The sequence below is a fragment of the Dasypus novemcinctus genome, chromosome 14, assembly GCF_030445035.2.
Source record: "Dasypus novemcinctus isolate mDasNov1 chromosome 14, mDasNov1.1.hap2, whole genome shotgun sequence".
Taxonomy (NCBI): domain Eukaryota; kingdom Metazoa; phylum Chordata; class Mammalia; order Cingulata; family Dasypodidae; genus Dasypus; species Dasypus novemcinctus.
In genome coordinates this window covers 47,213,999-47,238,304 of record NC_080686.1, presented here as the reverse complement: position 1 = coordinate 47,238,304, position 24,306 = coordinate 47,213,999, and the positions used below count along the sequence as shown (strand labels likewise).

General features: G+C 33.3%; 1 protein-coding gene across 5 annotated transcripts in view; it reads right to left on the bottom strand.

Moving 5' to 3' along the window:
* RALYL (RALY RNA binding protein like) overlaps positions 1-24,306 on the bottom strand; it is a 757,145-nt gene that overhangs the window by 388,137 nt on the left and 344,702 nt on the right. For all 5 annotated transcript variants that reach the window (XM_058275682.2, XM_058275685.1, XM_071207892.1 and 2 more), the window contains one exon: positions 19,058-19,336. In XM_058275682.2, the coding sequence (XP_058131665.1) occupies positions 19,058-19,336 (279 nt within the window). The remainder of the gene's footprint in view (positions 1-19,057; positions 19,337-24,306) is intronic.

Sequence of the window (24,306 nt, the reverse complement as noted above, 5' to 3'; positions counted from 1 at the left end):
AATGGACATAGAGAGCAGACAACTGGGGGGTGGGGAGGAAGGTAAGAGAAATAAAAAATAAATCTTAAAAAAAATAAAAAATAACCACCTATTTAAGAAGTTAGAAAAATTAAAAAGTTCTTTACAAAATTGAAAATAATAGAACTAACAAATTGTAAATTTTGAAAAGTTCAAAAAAATATAAATATTAACTAATCAAGAAAAAAAGACTGGGGAGAGTGAGAAACCACAATTATCACTGAAGAAAATCACTGAAGTTTAAGAACCTCCCTCATCTTTCAAAAACAAACCCACTAGGCAGAGATAATCATCCAGGGGAATCCTGAAATCTTTAAAAATCAGATAATCTCAAAACTAATTAACCTAATCCAAGCATAGAAAAAGATGGAAATATTCAAAATTCATATGACACAGAGAGTATCATGTTATTTTCAAAATTTCACCAATATTGTCCCTCAAAGTAAATAATCAATCAGTGTCATTTATGACTATCAATTTAAAAGTCTAAAGACAATATTGTTAAACAAAATCCAATGAAAAATACAATCCAATAAAAACTGCATCCTGAGTAAGGAGGGGGTTATTGTGAAGTTGTGGATAAAGGTCACATGATTTTTTCAAAGAAACTAAACAGGTATGTGACAAAATGAAAACCCTTTAACATTAATGTTCCTGTCACCACCACCCCCCCACACACACTTCTTAGTCACCAAATCCAGTAAATCATTTAATACGGCACAAGAAACTTTTCTAATACATTCAAGACCAACATAATACCCAATACTATTTCTACTTTCTACTACTATTTTAGTTTGTCTTGGAGCTGTTAATCACTATAATTTAGCAATAAAAAACATAAGAATTAATAAGAAAGACATAAAATATCTTTATTTACAGGTATGATTATATTCTTGGACAAGCAAAAAATATCAATAGGGCCACTTTTAAAAAAGAGAAAATTTAGTACTGTAGCTCATTCTTAAATTACCCCAAAAATCATTAGTCATTATTTATATAAAGATCATTTACAGGATAAAATGTTATAAAAAGTAAAATATAAGAAAAGACTCTATTGACACTAGCAATAGATATAATATATGTATCTACATAATATATATAAGAAGAAAGATTTTTATGAGGCACAATGAGAAGAAAACCATAGAACATACATCAGTGATACAAAAGTAGATCAGAACAAATAGAAATACAGACCATGTTCTTGGTTACAGAGTCTCAATGCCGCAAACATGTCAGTCTTCTATGATAATTTATAAATTTAAAGCAAATAATAAAAATGTTAAATTTTTTACATCTAGAATATTTATACAGTTAATTGATTTGAAAGAATAAACTAGCAAATATAGACTGGACATATTTGTTTTTACAAAGGAGAGCAGAAATCAAGGAATTTTCAAAGATTTCTAGAGTCATATCAAAATCACCATGAACCCACCTTGATATGCCAGCAAAATCCAGGATAATTTGATTATTAATAGAGATCATAATTGCAAGTGATTGAAATGCATTAATTACGCTTACTCCTTCAGCTTATATTACTAAAATTTTTTAAAAACTGATTTTTAATCTTGAAAGAGTGCTAGTATAAAGGGAAAGAATCAATGTAATCCTCTTTTTCCTATCCAATCATGAATCAGGGTAATCAAATTCAGGATGAAAAGAAGTTTCTCTTTTTAGAACAATTCCAGTTAATAAACAAAGATAAAAACGATAGAGTTATTTTACCATAATTAATTGCTGTTAGTATCACAAAAGGAGAGAAAAACAGGCATATACCTTCTGATGGAAGGATATAAGATCAAATATGAAGAAGTCTTTAAAATATCCACTGGAGTCAGATCAATCCTTTGGATACAATCACCAGTTTCCCGGAAATAAAAAGGAACAGTGAAGCATGTTAAATGATACCAGATGGAATGCAATTAACAAAATACAAACCTTGTGAAATTTTATAAATCTAATAACGCAGGTTTTTTAACAAAGTGAAAAGAATGGCAGTGTAGATATTAGGAGAGCCTATAAATTAAAAGAGATTTAGGGATATATCAACAAATTGCAATCCCTGTAACTTATTTGGATTTCAATTCAAAGAATTAAACTGAAAAAAATTATAAGAGAAGGAACTGTGAAAACAGAGTATTGTTGAGTCCGTGATATTATTTTTATATTTTCTTTAAAACAAAGCCTCACATTTTTGAGATACATACTGAAATATTTGAAGATTAAATTATATAAAGTATGGAATTTGCCTTAAAATAATCCAGGGATTGGGGAAGAAACAGTTGAGGTATAGAATACCTTATGTTGGTTGAATATTGAAAATTGTTGAGGCAGAGTCATATGTGCAAATTTTTCATTAAAGTATTCTTTTTTCTTTTACATGTGTTTGCAAATCTCCCAAGTAAGAGTTAAGAAACAAAACAAAATACATGATAAATTAATATTCATGGCCACTATAATACAAAAGGTGGGAAGAGAATGAATAAACGTAAAATGCTCTAAAGACCTAGGATTATCTTGCAAATAATATGAAGGATAACTTATATTAAACTAATAAATCAGGGAATATATGTTATCCCTAGAGTATTATGAAAGGAATAATAATAGCATGTTCAACTGACAAGCTAATAGAAAGGAAATACAAAATAATTTAAAGGGAAATCTAAGAAAGGCAAGAAAGGAGAATTAACATGCAACACATGGAACAAATAGAAAAACTACAAACTTATAGATGTAAATTCATATACATCATTACTTAAATGTGAATGAATTATTGCAATTAAAGAAAGGCTATCAGAATGTATTTTCAGAAGACCATATGCCACTTACTAGAAACACATTTTGAATATTAAAACAGACTCATTGAATTTAAAAATGAATGAAAAATGATATACCAGGCAAACACTAATCAAAAGGAAGTGAGTTCACCTACATTAATATTAGACCAAGTCGGGAAACGGACTTGGCCCAGTGGTTAGGGCGTCCGTCTACCACATGGGAGGTCCGCGGTTCAAACCCCGGGCCTCCTTGACACGTGTGGAGCTGGCCCATGCACAGTGCTGATGCGCGCAAGGAGTGCTGATGCGCGCAAGGAGTGCCGTGCCACGCAGGGGTGTCCCCCGTGTCCCCACGCGCGGGGAGTTCACCCGTAAGGAGAGCCGCCCAGCGCGAAAGGAAAGAAAGTGCAGCCTGCCCAGGAATGGCGCTGCCCACACTTCCCGTGCCGCTGACGACAACAGAAGCGGACAAAGAAACAAGATGCAGCAAAATGACACAGAAAACAGAAAACCGGGGGAGGGGAGGGGAGAAATTAAATAAATAAATAAATCTTTAAAAAAATATTAGACCAAGTTGTCTTTAAGGCAGAAATAATTATAGGAGAAAGAATTATATCATACTAATAAAAGAATGAATTCATTAAAAAGACACAATAATTCTGGTTGTATTTAACAAATATTTTACTACTTCAAAGGTATAAAACAAAAACAAAAAGAACAAAAAGTTACATCCATAATCATAGCTGGAAAAAATAATTTACTTATCTTAAAAACTAATGGAAAAAGAAGACAAAAATTAATGATATGGAAGATCAGAGGAATTCAATGAACATTATTGCCTATTTGACACATAAAGAAGGCTGTACACAACAACATCAGAATGCAAGTATTGTTTGTCAACTGAATTGGAAACCCTTAGAAAATCTGACCACATTTCATGCTACAAAGAATGGTTTGTCAATTATTAATTAATTTAATAATTCTCTGGCTACAATAAAAGTAAGAAAGCATCAATTTTAAAAAGTATAAATTCAGTAACAAACTTCTAAATAACCCATAGATCAAAGAGGAAATAATGTGAACTTTAAAAAATTTTAACTAACAGATTGTGAAAATATGACATACTAGAACTTAAGACTACTGAGCTGTCCTCAGGGGAAATTAAAATTTAAATCATTTTTAGAAAACATGCATACAGAAAATCTGTGACTAATTCTTCACCCCTGAAGTTAGGAAAGAGTAGCAAACTAAAACCAAAGAGGGTGTTAGCAAAAAAATAAATAGATATACAATTACAGAATAATGAAACAGAAAAGTACAATAGAGAGAAAACAGACATCTGAAAAGATGAATAAAATACTGTTATCAAAGCTGATAAGAAAAAATTAGAGCTAATACATGAATTCAGCAAAATGGCTGGGTACAAAATCAACACCCCCAAATCAGCAGTGTTTCTATACACAACAAATGAACGATCTGAAGAAAAGATCAAGAAAAAGTTCCATTCACAACAGCAATGACAAGCATCAAATATCTAGGAAAAATCTAACCAAGGATATAAAGGATTGTACACAGAAAACTATAAAACACTGCTAAAAATGAAAGACTTAAATACATGAAAGTACCTTCCATGTTCATGGAGATGGGAAGATTAAATAATATTAAGGTCAATATTATCCAAAGCAATATATAGGTTCAATGCAATTCCAATAAAAATTCCAACAATTTTCTTTGCAGAAATGAAAAAGGCAATCATCAAATTTATATGGAAGGGTAAGAGGCCCTGAATAGCTAAAGACATCTTGAAAAAGAAGAATGATATTGGAGGACTCACACTTCCCAATCTTTAAACTTATTACAAAACCACAGTAATTAAAACAGCATGTAACTGGCAAAGGGCAGACATATAGACCAATGGAACTGAAATGGGGGTTCAGAAATCAACCCTCACATTTATGGCAAATTGAAATGAACAAGGTGGCAAAGAACACTGAATTGGGAAAGAATAGTGTTTTCAATAAATGGTACTGGGAAAACTGATCTCCATTTGCAAAAAAAAAAAAGAGGACCCCTACCTCACACCATATATAAAAAAATCAACTCAAAATGGATCAAATACCTTAATACAGGAGTTCTTAACAATGGTTCATGAATTTGAATTTAAATTCAAAACAACATTATTCTTGTGGTCTATGTTGGTGCAGGTGTGATATATTTATTAAATAATACACAGCATAGTGTGGAATTAGTGAGGAGTCTGTGATTTTCATCTGACTGGCAAAGGGGTCCATGGAACAAAAAAGGTTAAGAACCCCTGCCTTAACGTAAGAGTTAGAACTGTCAAACTCCTCAAAGAAATCATAGAGAAGCATTTTCAGGATGTTAGGCAATGATTTCTTAGATTTTACACCCAAAGCACAAGCAATGAAAAATAAAATAAATAAATAGGACCTTATCAAATGTAAAACTTCTGTTTTTCAAAGTACTTTATCATGAAAGTAAAAAGACAATGTAGGGAAAAGAATGTGGCTCAGATAACTGTGCTTCTGCCTACCTCATGGGAGGCCCCGGGTCTGGTTTTGGTGCCTTTTGAAGACAAGAAAGACAGCAAGCTGATATGTAAAGCAGGGGCAGTGAGCTAATGCAACAAGGTGATGCAACAAGAGACACAAGGAGGAAACACAATGAGAGGTACAAAAAAGCAGGGAGTAGAGGTGGCTCAAATGATTGGGTGCCTCCCTCCAACATCAGAGGTCCTGGGTTTGGTCCCCAGTGCCTCCTAGAAAAACAAGGAAGAGGAAGAGACACAGTAGCTGAAAACAATGAGAGGGTGGGGAGAAATAAATAAATAAAAATAAATCTTTAAAAAAAAAAGACAATATAGACACTGGGAGAAAATATTTGGAAATCACATATCCAATAAAGGATTAATATCCAGAATATATAAAGAAATCCTTCAATTTAACAACAAAAAGACAACCCAACCTAGAGTATAGGTTCCTAGGGGATGAGGTCTGGGGTGTAAGGAATGGAAAGGTAAGGCTTTAAATGTACAGGCTTCCTATTTGGAATAATGAAAACATTTTGGTAATGGACAGTGGTGATGGTTGCATAACATTGTAAATGCAATAATAGCACTGAAATATATATATCTGAATAGGATTATAAGAGGAAATAAATGTTAGAGTGTATATATGGTAACAAAATTTTAAAAAACTCTAAATCCTTTTTAAAGGATTTGAGTACCCTAAACAATAGGATTTAAAAGGATAGTTACTTACTGTTTATGTATGTTCACGTATGAATATACACTTCAATTTTTTTAAAAAAATGAAAAAAAGAAGGAAAACATTAAAAAGGATAGCTGGCCCTCTTCCTTTCCTTTTTGTTTTTTAAGGCAAAAACAAACAAGCAAACAAACAAACAAAACTATTGTGTATAGCTTCATTTATATAGAACTTCTTATGTTCCAGGCATTGCTTTAAGTTTTTCAAGCATTTTGCATGAATGAGTGCATTTAATCCTTATAACTCTGATGGAGGTCCTATTATGATTATATCCATTTTACAGATAAGAGAAGAGCACATAACCTGTGCTGATTTGCCAAATGTCCACAGCTAGTAAGTAGAGAGCTAGCATAGCTCTAACATAGGAAACCTGAGCCCATATCCATTTTCACACATTGGAAGCTATAATTTCAACTTCTATGTTTTAGTTTCAGTTAAGATAACTTAGAATTTGATACACTTATGGGGTTTTTTGTGTGGATTAGTATTCTATTTTCTGCTACTTATTTTAAATTAGCTATTTCCGAGCTCTTTAAATTTAAATCTACATTTCCCCCCCAAATCTTTCCCAAACAACTTACAATACTGTATCCTATATGAAAATTCCTGTAGCAGCTGATGTTATTCATTATATAATGCTTTTTCTTACATTTCCACATTCTTTGTGTTATTTCATGCATGCATATTCTTTTCTGTAATTGACACTATATATTATTCTTTTTATAGTATTAGATCTGCATTATATAATACTTTGACAATTTCTTTTGTGTGTTATCTTATACACAGAATATTCCTCAAGAGCAGTCATAAATATTCTTTTATTTTGATGAGACATATTTGTTTCTATGCCCCTTTAGAGTTTAATATGTATTGAAAATCAGCTAACACTGTTGTACTGTTGAAAGAATAAATGCTCATAACAATACAATATTCTGAAATAAGTTCACAAGTAACTTTCAGACATTTTATTCCCAGGATTAAAGGCCAACTTGAGGCATTGCATTTTATCGATGATTATGTCCAGCTTTGTTTTTGTGAATGAGATATAATAAGTAGTTAGAACTGGTGAGAGTGTCCTAAATAATGCTCTGGAGCTTCCCAGAGTTAGCTCTAGTGAAGCAATCACCCACGGACAGTATCCACCACTGCTTTCATTAATTTAGGTTCAGTGATTGAGTCAAATAACCAAGTTTAGAAGCATAAGGCAAATCCCCCAAGGCTTTCTACTATATGTGGGGCCTTGTATTTCCCTGGCTGTCAGACTGTTAGTTTTATAATCCACTCAATCTGGAAGTTTGCTAATTAGCATTTGTTTATAGCATTTTAAACAACTCTGCTTAATTACTGAAAAACCTGAAATGTGCCTTGTGCTTTATAGGACACAGAGTATGGTTTTTAATACTTATTAACTGATAAGGAGGGAGGACGAAGCCTTCACAAACAATTACCAGATATACGGATACGGTATATACCGTGGTAGAATTACAGAAAATGCAGTCATTTTGCAAAATATCAGAAGGAAATTCCACGACATTTAACTTCATGAAAGAATGTTCTCTTTAGCCTGCAATATATAACAGAGGATTTCCTTATTTTTTAAGTGGGATTAATCAGCTTCCAGGAAAGGTGCTAGAAAGATCATTTTAAAACACAATACAGTGCTCTTAAACTTCTCTAAGATCGTTGATGAGTGAAAATAAAATAAAAATTAAAAATGTTATCACTACAAGCTACATCTATTTACCACAGAAAAGAAGAAATAAAAGTGACAAACTAAATACAATTGTGTAAGTAATTCTGCATACTTTCATTAATGTTTACATTCAAGACCCTGCACAGCTTTCTGAATAGGTTTTGAAACAAAATACAATAAGATTCTATATATAAAACTTCGCAACTGGTCATCATTTTGAAAATCTGTATAGCGGGGGTTCTTAACAAAGGGTCCATGAGCTTGAATTGAAATTTTAAAAAAACATCATTCTTGTGGGATGTGTTGGTGCAGGTGCGATATATTTATTAATTAATACACAGGATTGTGTGGACCTAGTAAGGAGTCTGTGATTTTCACCTGAGAGGCAAAGGGGTCCGTGGAACAAAAAAGGTTAAGAACCCCTGCCGTATAGTACAAAATCTGTTGGAATACTAGGTATTTAAAATACAGAGACACAGTGGGATTTCCTCTAGCATAAGAAGAAAGCTGAAATGATGGTTTGTTTCCAAAATTATTAAGAAAATTTCAGGTATTTACTATTTCAAATATTTTCATATGCTTATTGCAGCTAATGTTCAAATTAGCTAAAGGATTAGCTTATGGTTTATATCTTGGGAAGTGAAAGCTTTGTCAAACTATCAAGTTGAGGAAGTGTGATGGCAATATGTTCTTTAGACACTAAGACAAAAGCTAAAAGTAACGTTTTATTTTTCATTATCCAAATGGTAATAGAATTATATATAATGATGCCTTTGTAAAAGTGTTCTTTATTACCTGCAGCATTCTTAAGATGTTTTCTGCAAGATTTTCATGATTTAGAAACCCCTGAAAGTATAGTGCACTTCTCAAGGCATTCTGCAATAGACAGTGTTGTCCAAAATCATTAGCTGAAACTATCACTTCACCATAGGCTCCGTGTCAATGTGTGCTCACTGGATATTCACACGCTGCATATAATTTGTACCTGAAGGAATATGCAAGAGAATAATACTGACCAAAATGGAGTAGGAAGGAAGCAATGGTAGAACTAATGCACTTTTTAGAGAGAATATCAACTAGAAATGCTGTAGTTCTACTTCCTTTTTTAATTTTAGCAAGCTTGTAGTGTTATTGCTAAATAATATATATTTGATGGTCATCCCAGAAGCTAAATGTTCTCAGAACTCAGCATTTTTCACTTAACTCTTTCACAAGGCTTTCTTTATCTTCATAATTTCTAATGGTGATCTGACATGTTTGAGTGAGGGGATTTAAGGGGGAAAAATCACATCTTTAATCACTATATATCACAGATGTGAAGAGGAGAACTTTTTTTAAAAAAATCTAGGTTTTTTTGTTTAAAATCAGTAAACACATAAACATGTCAACTCTATAGGCAGATCAATTTGTTTCAGGCATTCACAGTTTTAAGGATTAAACAAAGGGTGATACAAGTGATAAACTATAGTCATAACACATTATAATTGCTCAGAAATGCACATGGTGAGTTTTGCTTTCTGGACAATAGGGAAAGCGCTATCCTTATTATAAGTTATGAGTTATCATCAAAATAACTCAAAACATTGTTTTAATATCACTTATCTTAATTAAAACTATTATAACATTTCTCAGAATTAATGGAGTATATTTTGGTGTGATGATGATAAAATAATGGTTCTTGACCAGGTAGTTTTGCCTCTCATGGAGATGTTTAGTAATATTTGAACACATTTTTGGTTGCCACTAATGGGTTGCCACTAATTTGGCATCTAGTGGGTAGAAGTCAGGGATTCTGCAAAACCTCCAACTAGGCACAGGACAGACCCCATAAACAAAGACTTATGTGTCCCCAAAATATCAATAGTGCCACGGGTGACAAACCCTGCTCTAAAGATACGTGTTGTTATTTACAGTTTGCCAGAAACTACAAAGCATAGGTACCCTATTACCCTATTACTCAATCACAGAGAATTATCTTGCAACATCAAAAATAAAATATAAAAGATTCAGAAAATAGCTTATAACAATTAGTTTCCATGTCTAAACTTTATTTTCAGAGGACTAACCCAAGCCGATGTCCTGCCTAAAAAAGAAAATTAACAATATTTTGTTAAACGAATGAATCAATGAATGACTATCTCAACAGTCAGAGGAAACAAGGGGTACATTAAATAATACATGAAATAATTAGGAACATAAGAGCAAATCAAATGATACTTTAAGAAATATAAAATATTATTTTGAAGCCAGTCTTCATTATACTGAATACAGTTGCATAGGTTTTTCTTCACACTGACAACTAGCATGGCACTCAAAACCCTCTCAAGCTGACATCGTATCGTATCTCCCTCCATTCTACTCCGTGGGCTTGCTTCTTCACCTCTAGGACATTTTCACTTCTGCCTGAATTAAGACTCCAGATAGACTGCTTCATCCAACCTATTCTTTTAACACTGATTTTAAATCTCTCCTTCCTTCGAGAGTCATCTCCCATCATATCTGTAATCATCTGAATTAATCTCTTGTTCTCAGCCATTATTGACTCTACCGTTAAGCACTTCAATGTGCTATAGTCAAAGTTTGGTCACACTGATGCAGCTGAAAGACATAGAAGATTCTGGAATAATTTCAGAGGCTGAAATTTCTGAAATTTAATGTATAAACTTCTTTTTAACAAATCAATTTATTGGTACATATTAATAAAGCATAAATCTAACCAAAGTGTCCAATCAGTGGTATTCAGTGTACTCACCTATTTGTGCATTCATCACTTCAATCATTCTTACCCTACTTTCATTATTCCAATAATAGTAATAATAAACCAAAAACAAACGTACAAAACTCATCACCTCTCAGGCTTTCTATGCTTCCCCTGCCATACATAGCTGCTATTCTGTTGCCTTCTCTCTAGTGTATATGTATTTATATTTTGTAAAAAGAGTCTTATATATGCAGTATCACTCACATTCATGTTTCACATGAGGCTTTACTGTCATATATCATACCATGTTACAGTTTTTAGCTTTTCTTCTAGTAATATCCATGTATAAACCTTTACCACATGGTATGCAGCATACACGGGCATGGTTCTAAGCACTTTATGAACATATCAGTTCTGCATTACAACTCTATGAATTCAGCCTAATGATATCCATTTTACAGGTGAGGAAACTGCCTCTTGGTAACTTTCCCAAGTTTACATAGCTACACATACCAGAGAAACTAACTTAACAAAAGATTTACATTCTTTCTACTCCAGGGGAGTGGTGGCCCAGCTCCACTTGTGTCTAGCTGTGGTCAATGGAATGTGAACAGATGGGATGAACACCACTTCCAGGTTTGATTCACCAAACCTACAAACCAGACTTCCTCCCTCTTGCTTCCCCATTTGCTGGTCTGACCTCTTTTCCAGGGAGTGCATGGGAGGCATCCACTGTAAGATGCTGAAGCTTTCTTCAGCCTCGTCCCTGAATGAATGAAAACAGTGCTTTCACCCCTGCACCATCTTCTCTTCAGAATTGTACTTTATGTCAGGAAGAAAAAAAATTCTATTATTGTAGCTATTGAAATGTCAAGGTTTATCGACACTGATGCTGTCATCCTTTTGCTATGTTTTATGGTAAGGATCAAACAAGTTTTCAAGTCCCCATAAGTAAAAAGCAATAGTTAATAACAGTGACTGTACTTTTCAGTTTGTCTAGGATAATCATGGTTTAAACTTGCTGTCACGGTACTTTTCATTCTCAAAGTGCCTTGGATTGGATCACAAAGCAAATGGGCACCATATTGGTAGGGAAGAGTTACCCACAGTAAAAAGGATTAGGGTCAGAAGATGTGTCTGTGATCTTCCCACTATGTATTAGGTGTGTGTTATAGGGCAAGTTATATTCTTTGAGCTTCAGTTTCTATTCAGTAGAATGGGCATAAATACTCTTATTAGTTACCTCTCTGCATTGTAATGAAAAATAAGTAAGATAACATGTGCATTTAAAAGCTTGAAAAATACAGTGTAAATATTGAGCCGTTAAGAGAAAAACATGAAAGAATGCCATTTTAAGGAATGTGAAAAGCATTTCTCACTAATAAAAATCTTTCTTTAAACCATATATACAATTTATTGTAACCTTTGAATAAAAGGTATGTGTTGAATATTTAATGTTTATTAAAATGGGTTATATTTAGAAATAAATGAAATCACACCTACTGAATTGATTCCTCTCAGCTATCAAACTTTAGAGAAACTGAATACCTGGTTGCCCTCCATGGATACCACTGTGCCTTGTAATAATGGCAGTAACCTCAAACTGTAGCTTTTTGCTCTTCAGGGAATTTGCGACCCCTTCTTCCTTCTTTCCTTCTCTCCTCTTTCTCTTCTTCCTGCTCCCCCTCCTCCCCCTTCTTCTTCAAATGTTGCCCTTTCCAATGGGGGAAAAAGACCTTTAGCCAAGCCCATCCATCCAACCATGCATCTATCCAACCATACAAGTATTCATCTAACAAATATTTACTGAGCATTTGCTATGGAAACAAATGCCAGAGGAGAAGAAGGCGAGTAAGAGCATATGCAGTCAATGCTTTCATGGAACTTAGAGTCTAGAGGGAACAGAGACAGATAACAATTTAAAAATAACAAATACAAAATATAATTAAAATAAGATATATACTAGAAAGGAAAAGAAAACATTTTAAGTCTGAGGGATCAAGGGAAGTTTCCTTAAAGTAATGGCATTTGATCTGAGATCTGAAGGGAGTCAAGAGGTGGGCAAGTGGGGTGTGGTAGTTGGAAAGTTGATAAGGAACATTTCAGGCAGTTGAAACAGCATGTGCAAAGGCCCTGTGGAGGAAAAGAACATCTCTTGCTTAAAGAGCTGAAAGAAATCAACTTACTTGAAGCACTGAGCAAGGCTGAAAGGGCTATGAAATGAGTCTGCAGATAAGCAAGAAACAAATCATGTAGAAGCTTGTAGGCTGTGATGAGGGTTTTACTCTTTTTCTCTGAGAACTATGGAAAAATCACTGAAAGTTTGCATCAGAGAGTGACATGATTGAAATTGTATTTTAGAAAAGATCACTCTAGATGTGAAATGGTAGCTGGGGATAAAACACATTTGAAATCCACTGTTCTTAGGACATGCTTGATAAATTGTTACAATCATTTGTTTATTTCCCTTTCTTTGTCCTTACTTGGTATTGCTCTTTATCATCCACCTCTCTACTAATGCATTTCCACTACTTACTTCAGGATAAGAATATTAAACCAGATTTACTCTAATATTAAACAATCCCTATTCATCATCTTCCTACTTTGAAATCCTTCAGCATTTGTAAGATATTTATAATGTAATGAAATTAATTTATGTATTTTAAGTATTCCTTTTCCAAGCTGGAGTTTGCTCCTCAAAGACAGAGACCTTGTAAAGACTTTACAACAAGGATAACTCATTAGATTTTAGTGTTTAGTTCCTGGCAGTGTTAGTAACTGATTTAAGTCCATAAATTATGTCTTTTGCAAGCATCTTAACAGTGCACTAATCTGAAGATAAGGAAAGATATTACAAATGTTTATTTATAGCCTCTGTGTAATCAAGCCAGTGTAATTAGTAGATGCATAAAAATGGCACTGATCTAGACTTAGCCTCCAATCTTTGCATGATATTTTAGTACAGAAGGACACTTTATGTGTGACCTCTTATATAAAAACTGTCATAAACATACAAAAGGTTTGTTTCTTCTTTCAGATAAAGTGTTTGGGAAAAAAATGTCCCAATAACGAAAGTTAGATGAAAATGTAACACAATTTTCTAATATTAGTCTTTTTATGGTGTTCTGGTATAGAATTTAGGAATCTTTGTCAACATAATAAGGATAAAAACTAAAAGAAGAAAAATAAATCAAAACCTTACACTGTGCCCTAATTTCAAAATCCAGAAAAGATTTCCAGTATTTAGAGCTCCAATTTCTGAACTCCCGTAATTACTCAATGCACTGTAATTTTTAGGCAGGATTCAATGTTTTAAATAAATTTCTCATTTTATATGAATTTGAAAATAAAGTAAAATTTACTTATATTTAAAAATTCAAGCCATATTTTGATAACAATTTCATGGTAAAAATATATTTTCATAAAAATGCAAATATTTATAATATAAACAGACTTATGGAGGCTTGACTTTGATTTTTAAGTCTACTATAGTCAAGTAAGTATAATTATGCTGACTGGGTCTGCAATGGTTGACTTACAATTGATCTGCAAAATATTTCTATTTATGCCAATGGTGTACTAAAAAGCAGACAATGAAATTTGACAAGATAAAGTTTTCTTTGCTCCTCATCTGGGCAGATAACTTGGGTATAGCAGACAGTCATCTGGAATAAAACCTTAAGGCTTTAAAGATAATGTGCTTGAGATATCATAAATGAGATTTTCATATAATAAATCATTAAGAATAGCTGGGTATGTAGATTTGGATGTTTGGCAATTATTAGCAGTCTAAAAGAAGGGATTTAAGGAGTCTAGACTTAAGAAAGCAGTTGTCTAATATAAAAAGTTTTGGAAAACCATATTAAGTACATGTTTAGAATTGGGAATCAGGTGTGCAAAAACAGTTTTGATTCAGATCTTTAGAGTGGGCTTATCAGGAAAGGTTCTTTCTTTCTAAGGACTGAAAGATTTCTCTACTGATCCATCTTCAGCCAATGTTCTCTTCTTATTCTATACACTGTCCCAGTGAGCTTAACCACTTCTCTGGTGTTAGTATCTGTGTTGATGACTCCCAAATCTCTCTTCTTAGTTTAGGATCTATGTACCCAGGATTCTACTGTATATATTACCTGAATATCCTTGGACATATACAATGAACTTAATAGCATATATTCACTTCTAAGGTCAATGTCTCACACTCAAAACCTTTTCCTTCTTACATTCTTCATCTCCAGTGAACTGCAAGACTATCCAACAAGGATGTTTAATTGTTTCTAGTACCACTGATGTTTAAATCTAACCTCTAAACTACAAATAGCATTTTAAAATAAGTAGTGAAAATGAGAAGGTTGTTCTCATTTAGAAAAAGATATATGAGTATACATTATTTAAGATCAATAATAAGGTAATTTATGTAGAAAATTAGCTCAAAGCATGGCTTAATCAATGTTAATTTCCTTCCCAATAAAGAGGCATGCTTAGAGAGGGTGTGGTACGTGAATTAATTCCATATGACCTGGGTATAGTACTTGATCCATAATCAAGTGACTTCATATTAAAGGTTTGCAAAGTTGTATGGAGAGTGTACTTCATAAAGGGTTTATTTCAGAGTCAAAAAAATTAAGAGGTCATGCCAGCAAACAAAAGAGCAATACTTAAAGCTTGAAGCAGATACATCTCCTGGAAAAGTAAGGATCTCATTCAGGGCTCAACTGAGGAAATAACTTCCTACAGGGAACAATTGAGGACATGCTGTTGCCTGAATCTGTAGTGAATGGTTTAAGAAAACGTGGATTTATTCAGACACTTGACCTGAAAACCAATGTTATTAGTTAAATAGCTAAGTAATTGCCTTTTTCTGGACAAGACAGTGAAATAATAGATTACAGCTAAAGGAATAAAGTCATTGACTTGGGTTTGGGCAGAAAGGATGATTATGGTTGATTAAGATACATATTCTCGAGATTAACATGAGGACACATACAAAAGAAAATAGAAGTAGAATGCCTGGAAAAGGGAAATGACACAATTTAACTCTGTACATCTCAAAACAAAGTGAATTTTATTATCAGTTTTTCTTCTTGGATGGGTGTAAGTAAGGCCCTAATATTTTAGTATGGATATCTCTCCCTTGTCACTGCATTGTTAAGGATAATGACCCAATGAGCAATGATAGAAAGGTGCCTTGGCCCATCAAATCATGTGATTTCACTGTCAACCATTAATGCCATTAATGTTCAATGTTGAATGTATAATCTTATAATTCCTTTTCCTCAGACTCCTGGAGACAATAACCTCCCAGCCCACCCTAAATTTCATGATTAATTCCTATCCTTGCCACAATTATAACTTTCATTCTCCTCCAATCAGCAGGTCCATACATCTTCCATGCAATAATTTACTTTATCCAGATAGCTGTCTGAGATGTCACCCATAATCTTGTACATGATCTTCTCCTGCTGCAAAAATACAGTGCCAGCCACTGAGCCAGAAGCCAAAATATCTCAACGCCAAAAGGGGAACTATAACTGAATCCCACAATGCCTTCCCACTCTCCCTCTCCACCCAACCATATCAAAAAGAGTTGGGAATTTTAGGTCTTTCTTGCCCCAATAACAGATAACAAATGACTTCAAACCCCCACCTCGTCTCTAATCCAATGGAATGTACTAAGCACCTGTGTAATCATAAATGAAACTTGTTTTATATTAACAAAACTTAGCAGGTAGAAAAAAAATCTCAGAACTGCAAAGGAAAACAAAGGACTCATTCAGAAGGCCCAAGACAATAGCTACAGAAATCAATCATGGTTATCCTCATTTCTCTCTTTTTTCTCCTCATCTCCAAATTCAATCCTTTTACCCATTATAACACCATTACTCATAATAATGCAGCTGCTTCTTTTTGGTCCTTGTCTCTTACAGCTTCTCGTCCAATTCATAGGCCAAATCATACAATCATCTACTCAGTAATTTGTGAATGGCATCTTTTTGCCACATGAATGCCAATACTAACCACTTCTGGTCCAGAAATGAGAACCCACTGGACAAGAAGGAAGGGAACCCTTCACCACCCCATAGCAGCAGGAAGTAGCCAGACTGAGTTGATGTTCAGAATCCCCTCACCCTTCCATTCTACCCAGTATACCCATTACTTGGGTCCTTCATCATGTATATATAATCAAAGAGTTAGGAATGTTAGAACTTCCCCCTTACAAGGTTTGCAATGATTAAGCAGTCATAAGGCTGTGACTCCATTCCAATCCATTGAGCAAGATGTCTACAGGCGGAGAATAGCATATTTCCCCCAATAATATGCCTTATCATACTGAGAATGGAGCAGATAAGGACCCATCCCTTCCAGACCCCTGCACTCCAAGAATATTCTACCTCCTAGCCCTCTACCCCTCAAGTTACATACGAGAAGAATTCACTTTTAACGAGAGGCTATAGAGTGTAATCCTCTTCCTTCCAGCTAACGTTTTCCTGCCTATTGATACACTATATAAATTCACATCTGTACCTTCCATCAGTGAACCAGTTGAAGTCTAATCTTTAGACCCCCTCTGTTGGGAGAGTTTCCCAATAAACTCCTGCCTGCCTGCCTGCCTGCAAAAAGAAAAGGTGACTTGGGAAAATCAGCTACAACTCAGTAAGATTAACATTAATCTTATTTTGATAATGAATAAAACAATATCAATTTTTATATCAATAAATAAAAACAAAATCACATTTCTATAAAATATGTGCTAGTTACATTTAAAAAGAAGATATAGGCCATAAGTAGAATTTTTCTCAGTAATTGGCTAGGTGTGTAGCCCTGAAAAAAGAACTTCAAAAAAGAAAGAAAAATGAAAATGGTGAGCAAATTCCCAGATCGAGGTAAGGAAGAAGAAAGAGAGATTAAGGAAAGAAACAGGGACAAATGGAAAATTTATCAATGTCTTTTGAAAAGCATTACCTTTATTTAAAATAGAAGAAAATGAGTAGGAAAGTGAAAATAAAAATCTGTGGTCATGATTACCTGTGGGTTAACAGAAGACACAAGTCTTTTTTTTTCCTCACATCTCTTATTTCAGGCATCACTTTCATTTTGATGATTATGGAATTCCCTACCAATTTTTCGCAACTGTTTATATTGCATGATAATGGTCACAATATTCTTAACACTCTTCTAACATGATTTCTCCTACTTTTAACTTGTTTCTTTAATACACTCCTTCAGCTTTATGCCTAAGGACATGACAGAGGTAGCATTATAAATTAAACATGCAATTCCAGATATCACTGCACTATGATAAAATATAAAGCAGGACATTGGAATAGAGAAGGAAAGCAAGGGGGAAGAAGGCTCTTTTTGTTTAGACAGATAGGCTGATCAGGAAAATCCTCTCTGGGGAGGTGAATTTTGAGCACAGTACAGAATGCAGCAAGGGGGCAAACTGGCTGACTAGTTAGGGAGGTTATTTCTTTACCCCATGTGATATATAATGACCTGTATGAGAGAGTCATTGGCACAGATTTAAAAGGTGATTGGGTTAGGGACATATTGGGAACAGGAAAACTTGAGGATGAGTTACATTTGGAGTGTGGAGGAAAGAGAAGAATAAAGGTTGACCCCTAGGGTTTTTTGTCTGAAAAAGTGGATATATGGAGGTTCTATTTACTGTATCGAAAAAAGCCTGGCTTAGAAGAAGTTGGGAATGGGAAAAATCAAGAGTTTTGGTTTTGGGCATATACAGCTGAGATGCCTGTTGGCTATTCAAAAGATGGTGAAAAATCAATTTGATATATGAATCTGGGTAGGCTAGGAGATATAAATTAGTGAATCATTGATGTATCAATTGCATTTTTCTTCTCATGTAGAAAAATATCCAATTGATTGCCTAATTTTAAAAAATCTATATATTACCTAGAGAATCTTTCTTCCCATGTCTTTTAATATTACTTCAGACTGCTTTTTTCTCCTTTGTTTGAAAATCTTGTATGATTTCTTGGTTACTGGATACAAATCTGATTGCTAAATATATCTGAACAGATACAAAGTACAAGGTTATCAACTAGATAAGAAAGAGTGGATGATATTTCTTCTCTACTTCTCAAAATTTATTTACTTTCATGATTTTTCAACCTACTAACTCTCCATCCTCCCCCAAAAAACAGGAAATGAAGAAAATACATTAGATATATTAGCCTTTCAGAGCAAATATTATAAGTGTAATAAGCATAAGTTATGTTTTGATTACCATAATGTCTTCTCGAAAATAGAGACCATTTCAGGTCAAACAGAGGTAAATATGAATACATTTTATTTGCCTGACTTTATGTTAGGATCAGTGGAGGTAATAAAAATATTAGAAAGCAGTCTTGATCTCAAGTTTATAAGTCTTTAGAAATAATAAGATACCTAAGTGTAAAACAATATAAGAACAAAAATAATATAAATTATAAAGATATAAGTGCTATAACTGATTAAAGAATAAGCAGATAGTATGGTGGTATTGCCTTTTAAACAATAAAACCATTTCCAGATATGTGTGGGATGAGTGCCAAGGTGAAATCAGTAACTGAGTATGACTTACCAAGTGGTTGGCCAGCAATGATTCTGGCATTTTCTCCAGCCACTGCAGCTCTTGCATGTCGCTCACTCATATACTGTACAAATGCATAACCTTTGTGCACTGAGCAGCCGACTATTTTTCCATACTTTGAAAAAATGGCTTCAATGTCAACTTTCTTGACAATGGCTGTGTTTAGGTTGCCGATGAAAACACGGGAGTTGATGGACTTGGGGTCATTCTTATTGGTGACATTGCTGGTCTGTGTTTTGCCAGTCATGGTTGGCTCACCTTGTTTTAATCCTTAAACAAACAAACAATCAAAATAAATAATTAGACTGAATAGATAGCACACCCCTTTAGCAGTTTTTCAAGAGTATTCCTTAGTAACCTCAAATCCCTAAGTATTACTTATTTTCTTTTGAGGAGAAAATTTAATATTAAAGGTGAACAGTGTATTGTTAAATGAAGTAGAAAAATACTCATAATAACTTAACATGTACTTATAAATAAATTCCTGATTTATTTATCTAAAAGTTGGCCCTGCCTAATGATTAAACATTTTGTAGTTGTTTTTATGTTTGTCTATTTTGTAGAAGCAAGTTCAGCAATAAGTCACCTTATCTATAAATGGAAATGAAAAAACAATATGGCTAAGGTCAAATGATAGATAGGATTAGAAATGTAATCTCCATTTACTGTTTTCTTTCTACATTTTCTATAATAGGTGGACCTTTGGCTATTTTATCAGAACACTTCTATCAGAAACCAACAATCCATTCCATTAAATGCTGTGGAAGAGAAAAATCATTAAAAACCATACATTCAATTAGAAAATTGAACATAAGGAAAATACGACCTTACACTTAAAGAAGGGATTTAACCAGAATTAATCCTGTATGCTTTCTTTAAACGAACCAAGAGCATATATGTTATAAAACAGGTGTGGAGTTAGTGTTCATCAATGACCAGCAGATTGGTAGACTGTATATCTGTGTTGAAATTTCTATTCTCAACCTTATTTTTTACCCATTTAATAATGGCTCCTATGTTTACCAAGAGACTGCCAGTATTTAAAAAAAAAAGTTTTCTGAGGTTGTCAGAGTGTGCTTAATTAAACAGAATGCAACTTTTATTTCTAAGTATTCCAACACCTAAAGGTTTATTATTTTTTAAGACGTTTAAACCCATTTGTTCATTCATTTGAAAATATTTATTAAGCATGCATTATTTGCTAGTCATTATCTTATAAAGTGCCTAATAAATTAAAGTAACCATTGTGTTGAAAATAAAATCTCAACAAGGGTACAATCTGTAACATTGGTGATCACTGATGAACACTAGCTAATTCATACACTTTAACATTGACAAATACATTTTTAACTGAAGACTTTTCTAATATCTTATAGCTAGGAAAATAATTAATAAGTGCATCTGATTTTAAAAATCACTTTAAAGGCCACTTCTAAATCACACATTGAAGTGGTAAACGTAAAGGCATCTAAATTGGATATGCTTCAAAATTTACACAATATGCATTTAAAGGAGCTATTCCTGAAATTAAGAGCAACTAGGTAACATAAAAATGTTTCAAATTAAGCTGTTGCTTAATATATCTGGGATTATTTAAATTTTATATTGGACATGCAATATTACAAATACATCCTTATAACAAAAGTAAATTTCATAAACATTTTATTCATATAAAATTAAGAGCATGACAGCATTAAAAACAAGGGTGTATTACTGCCTAGTGGTTTGTTTTTTTTTTTTTTCAGATTAGATTTCTTGATTAACCATTGAAGTTTGGCTGGAAGGTGGTAAAACCAGGAATTATTTTTAAAATCCTGCAATGTGATCTATTGCATTCCTCAAGGCAAATGCTCTACAAATCATTTGAGAAACGAAAAGCCAAGGAACACATATTTTAAATAAAAGTTTACCATCTGCATATATAATAGTGTTTTTTAATCACATTAGGGAGAAAAAAACACTAAAGATCCATTTCTTGGCTCATTGGAATAATCGATGACTACCTTTCTTACCAGTCCAAGCCAACATCAGCAATAAAATCTGTAGAAATCACATTATTTACTTTAGCTCTTACATGATGAATATTGTTGAAAACATCATAGAGTTACTCTCAAGGATAAAAAATTCTTGTGGTTGGCATTTTATTTCCTGGAGAGTGATATGCTGGTAAGAGGCAAACACAAGAATTGTTAGATTAGGTCAGCCCCCACGGTTTACAAAGTCCAGTGGTCTATCTCTGAAAGTGGCATGGAGTCAAATTTAATATTAGGGCATGCCTGTATTCTGAATTCTCACTGCAAATGTCAACATGCTATCTCTGATTTCATCCTTAACTCTTATGCATGGCTCCCATATCTGTAACTCCATACTGTCAATTGTGTGGTTCTTTTAAATGTTCTTTAATCACACTAAAATCCATATGTATCTAATAATATTCATAAAGGACTAACTTGCCAGGTTCTAACAGTGTTTGTAATAACAAAAGAGGTCTTTTGTTGCAATGTTGCACATTCTCTTTTCAATAGTCTGAAAATCAATACTGAAATCACACTGTAATTTTTAACTTGTGTTTCTTACATGAATCTTTAATCAGCTGAAGAAAGACTTCCACTTCCAGCTATGATGGAAAAACCTCCTGACTTAAAAATTGGAAAACCATATACACACACACGCATATATATATATATATCTCAGCACTTTCAAAGAAATTAAATCACAGGCAGTACAAGACAATCTGACTCCTGAGAGAAAATAAACAAAGAAGATGAGAACTGGGATCATGCCAGCTTTCTGTTGGGAAAGCATATTTCAGGGCATGAAGGAGGGAGGGTATTACAAGAGACAGCAGACTTACTGGGTGGTTGAGATAGACATCAGAATTCAGAGAAGACAGCTATGCAGAAAAGGAACATAAAAATCTGCTTAGTGGTCCCTAGAATCTATACTGAATCTGAAGACATGCATGAAGAGGGTGAAATTCCATAAGACAGGTTAAAAAAGTTATTGGAAATTGTATGCTGAACACTACCCAGATCCACAAAGGGCAGAGAATCCCCCTGGGGCATTATGTTTACACATCAGAAGGGTGTGATTTCAGTGGGGATAAACTATCCCTAGATAAAAGGAAGTTTGGAACCACCCTACCAAAATTTGAAAAGAAGTCTCAAGACGATCAAATTAAACCAGAAACAACCAGCTGTCTATCAGAACAAACACTAGACTTTTAAAAAAGTAATAATCTCAGACATTCAACAATGGAAAATACATAATCTCCAGCATCCAATCAAACAATCCTGGAGACCCCAAGAATCAGGAAAATATGACTCAAAATAAGGGTAGAAATGAAATATATCTAAAAAAATCAAATGGAACGTCTGAAGATGAAAATACTATTTGAAATGAAATAAATACAAAGAACACATATTACAGCTGATAACACACTGCAGAAGAAAAGATTTGTGACTCTGAAGTCATATAGAGAATACCCAAAATGTGGCATAAAGATAAAATAGAAAAACAAAATGAACAGAGTCTCAGTGAGTTATATGGCACTATCAAAATGTTATCGTACATATATCTGGAATCCCAGAAGGGTGAGAGAAAATATTTAAAAAAGAATTATGAAAATTGTCCAATTTTATGGAAATTATAATCCCACAGATCTGAGAATGTCAGTGAAACCCAAGCAGGATAAACACAAAGAAAACCACATCAAGACATATAATCAAATTACTGAAAAAGTGAAAAAGAGAAAAACAAAGGAGGTCTTAGTCTTCGGGAAATTTTCCTACATTTACAAAAAATTTTGAGCAAGATTTTAAGAAATGCTGTAATTACAAAACAAGTGACAAGGGAAAAGTAAATTTTTCAGTGAAAACTGCATCTAAACCTAAAACTTGTCTTTTTGTTTTCAACTTAGGAGTTTGGATAGAGTTAGGCTAAGATGTCTAGCTATAAATATTGTTGTATAATAAATGGTAAATTATAAATCACCATTGTCCAATGAAACATTCTGTGATGATGGAAATATTTTATATCTGCATCATTGAAAATGATAGTGATAACCACGTAGAACTGCTGAGCGCTTGGAATGTGGCTACTGTGACTGAAGAACTGAGTTTTTAATTTTATTTTATTAAAATAAAGGCAAATATTTAATATTTAATGTGTTGTTCTACCCAAAAACCCCAACAGAGCTCTGGCTTTTTCAAAATATAGGGTAAAAGTAAATCAGAAATAATTTTGTTATTTATGTTTCATTCATGCCTAGAAAATATGTATGCTTTCGTGCCAAAAATTTAAGAAAGACATGATGGTCTTAGATATATTTCAGAAGACTAACAAATAAAAATTTCAAACTGCTCCCATGTCACCTAATTTGAAATACTGGCGTTTTTCATTCTGAAAATATCAAAACTAAGATGATGAACTATAAAATCATGAAGGACATATTTAGAATAAATAAGACTTTTTATTATTTTTTTGAGGGAGATTTCTACCTTTGGAACTAAAATGAATGCATTAATTATGAATTAAAGGCAAATATAAGATTTGCATTAGAGTCAACATTTTTGGGGCAGGCAGAAATAAAAGACAGCAAATTCTACCCTTCTCTTCATTCAGCAGCCTTGAATTTCCAATCTAAATTTTCACTTCACACATAAACTCATTTAATAAAGCACGATCAAAAACAACAACACAACAACAAAACACCACAGGTGTTCAAGAAAGTCAACCCAAAATATTAACATGCACTATGTTCAAAACCCAGTAATGCATTTTCTGATTCATTAAATTGTATAGGAAGAGTGGGTATACTACAGCCTAAATGAGAGATACTCTGATTAGCAATAGCAACTCAAACCTGTTAAACAGCTTAGCTGAGCTTGCCCTAAAAACAGAAATAGCATAATTTTTTTCCATATAATTTTTTTTTATAGAGAAGTTTTAGATTGCATAAAAGTTATGCTGAAAGTATAGAGGCTTCCCATATTCCCTATCCCTCCCTTCCCACATATTTCCCTATAAAGAAACAGCATAATTTCATTCTACTTAGAGAAAAATTTAAATATGTGGAGCTTTCTAGGCATATGATCACACAAAGTCATTAAAGATATGAGAAAAATAACTCTAATTTCCTTTGTTAAACACACACTTTGTTAAATCTGCAGATTATATGTTAATAAAATGGTGTTAAAATATTATATATTTATTGTTTTAAAAAAAGTCAATGGTTGATT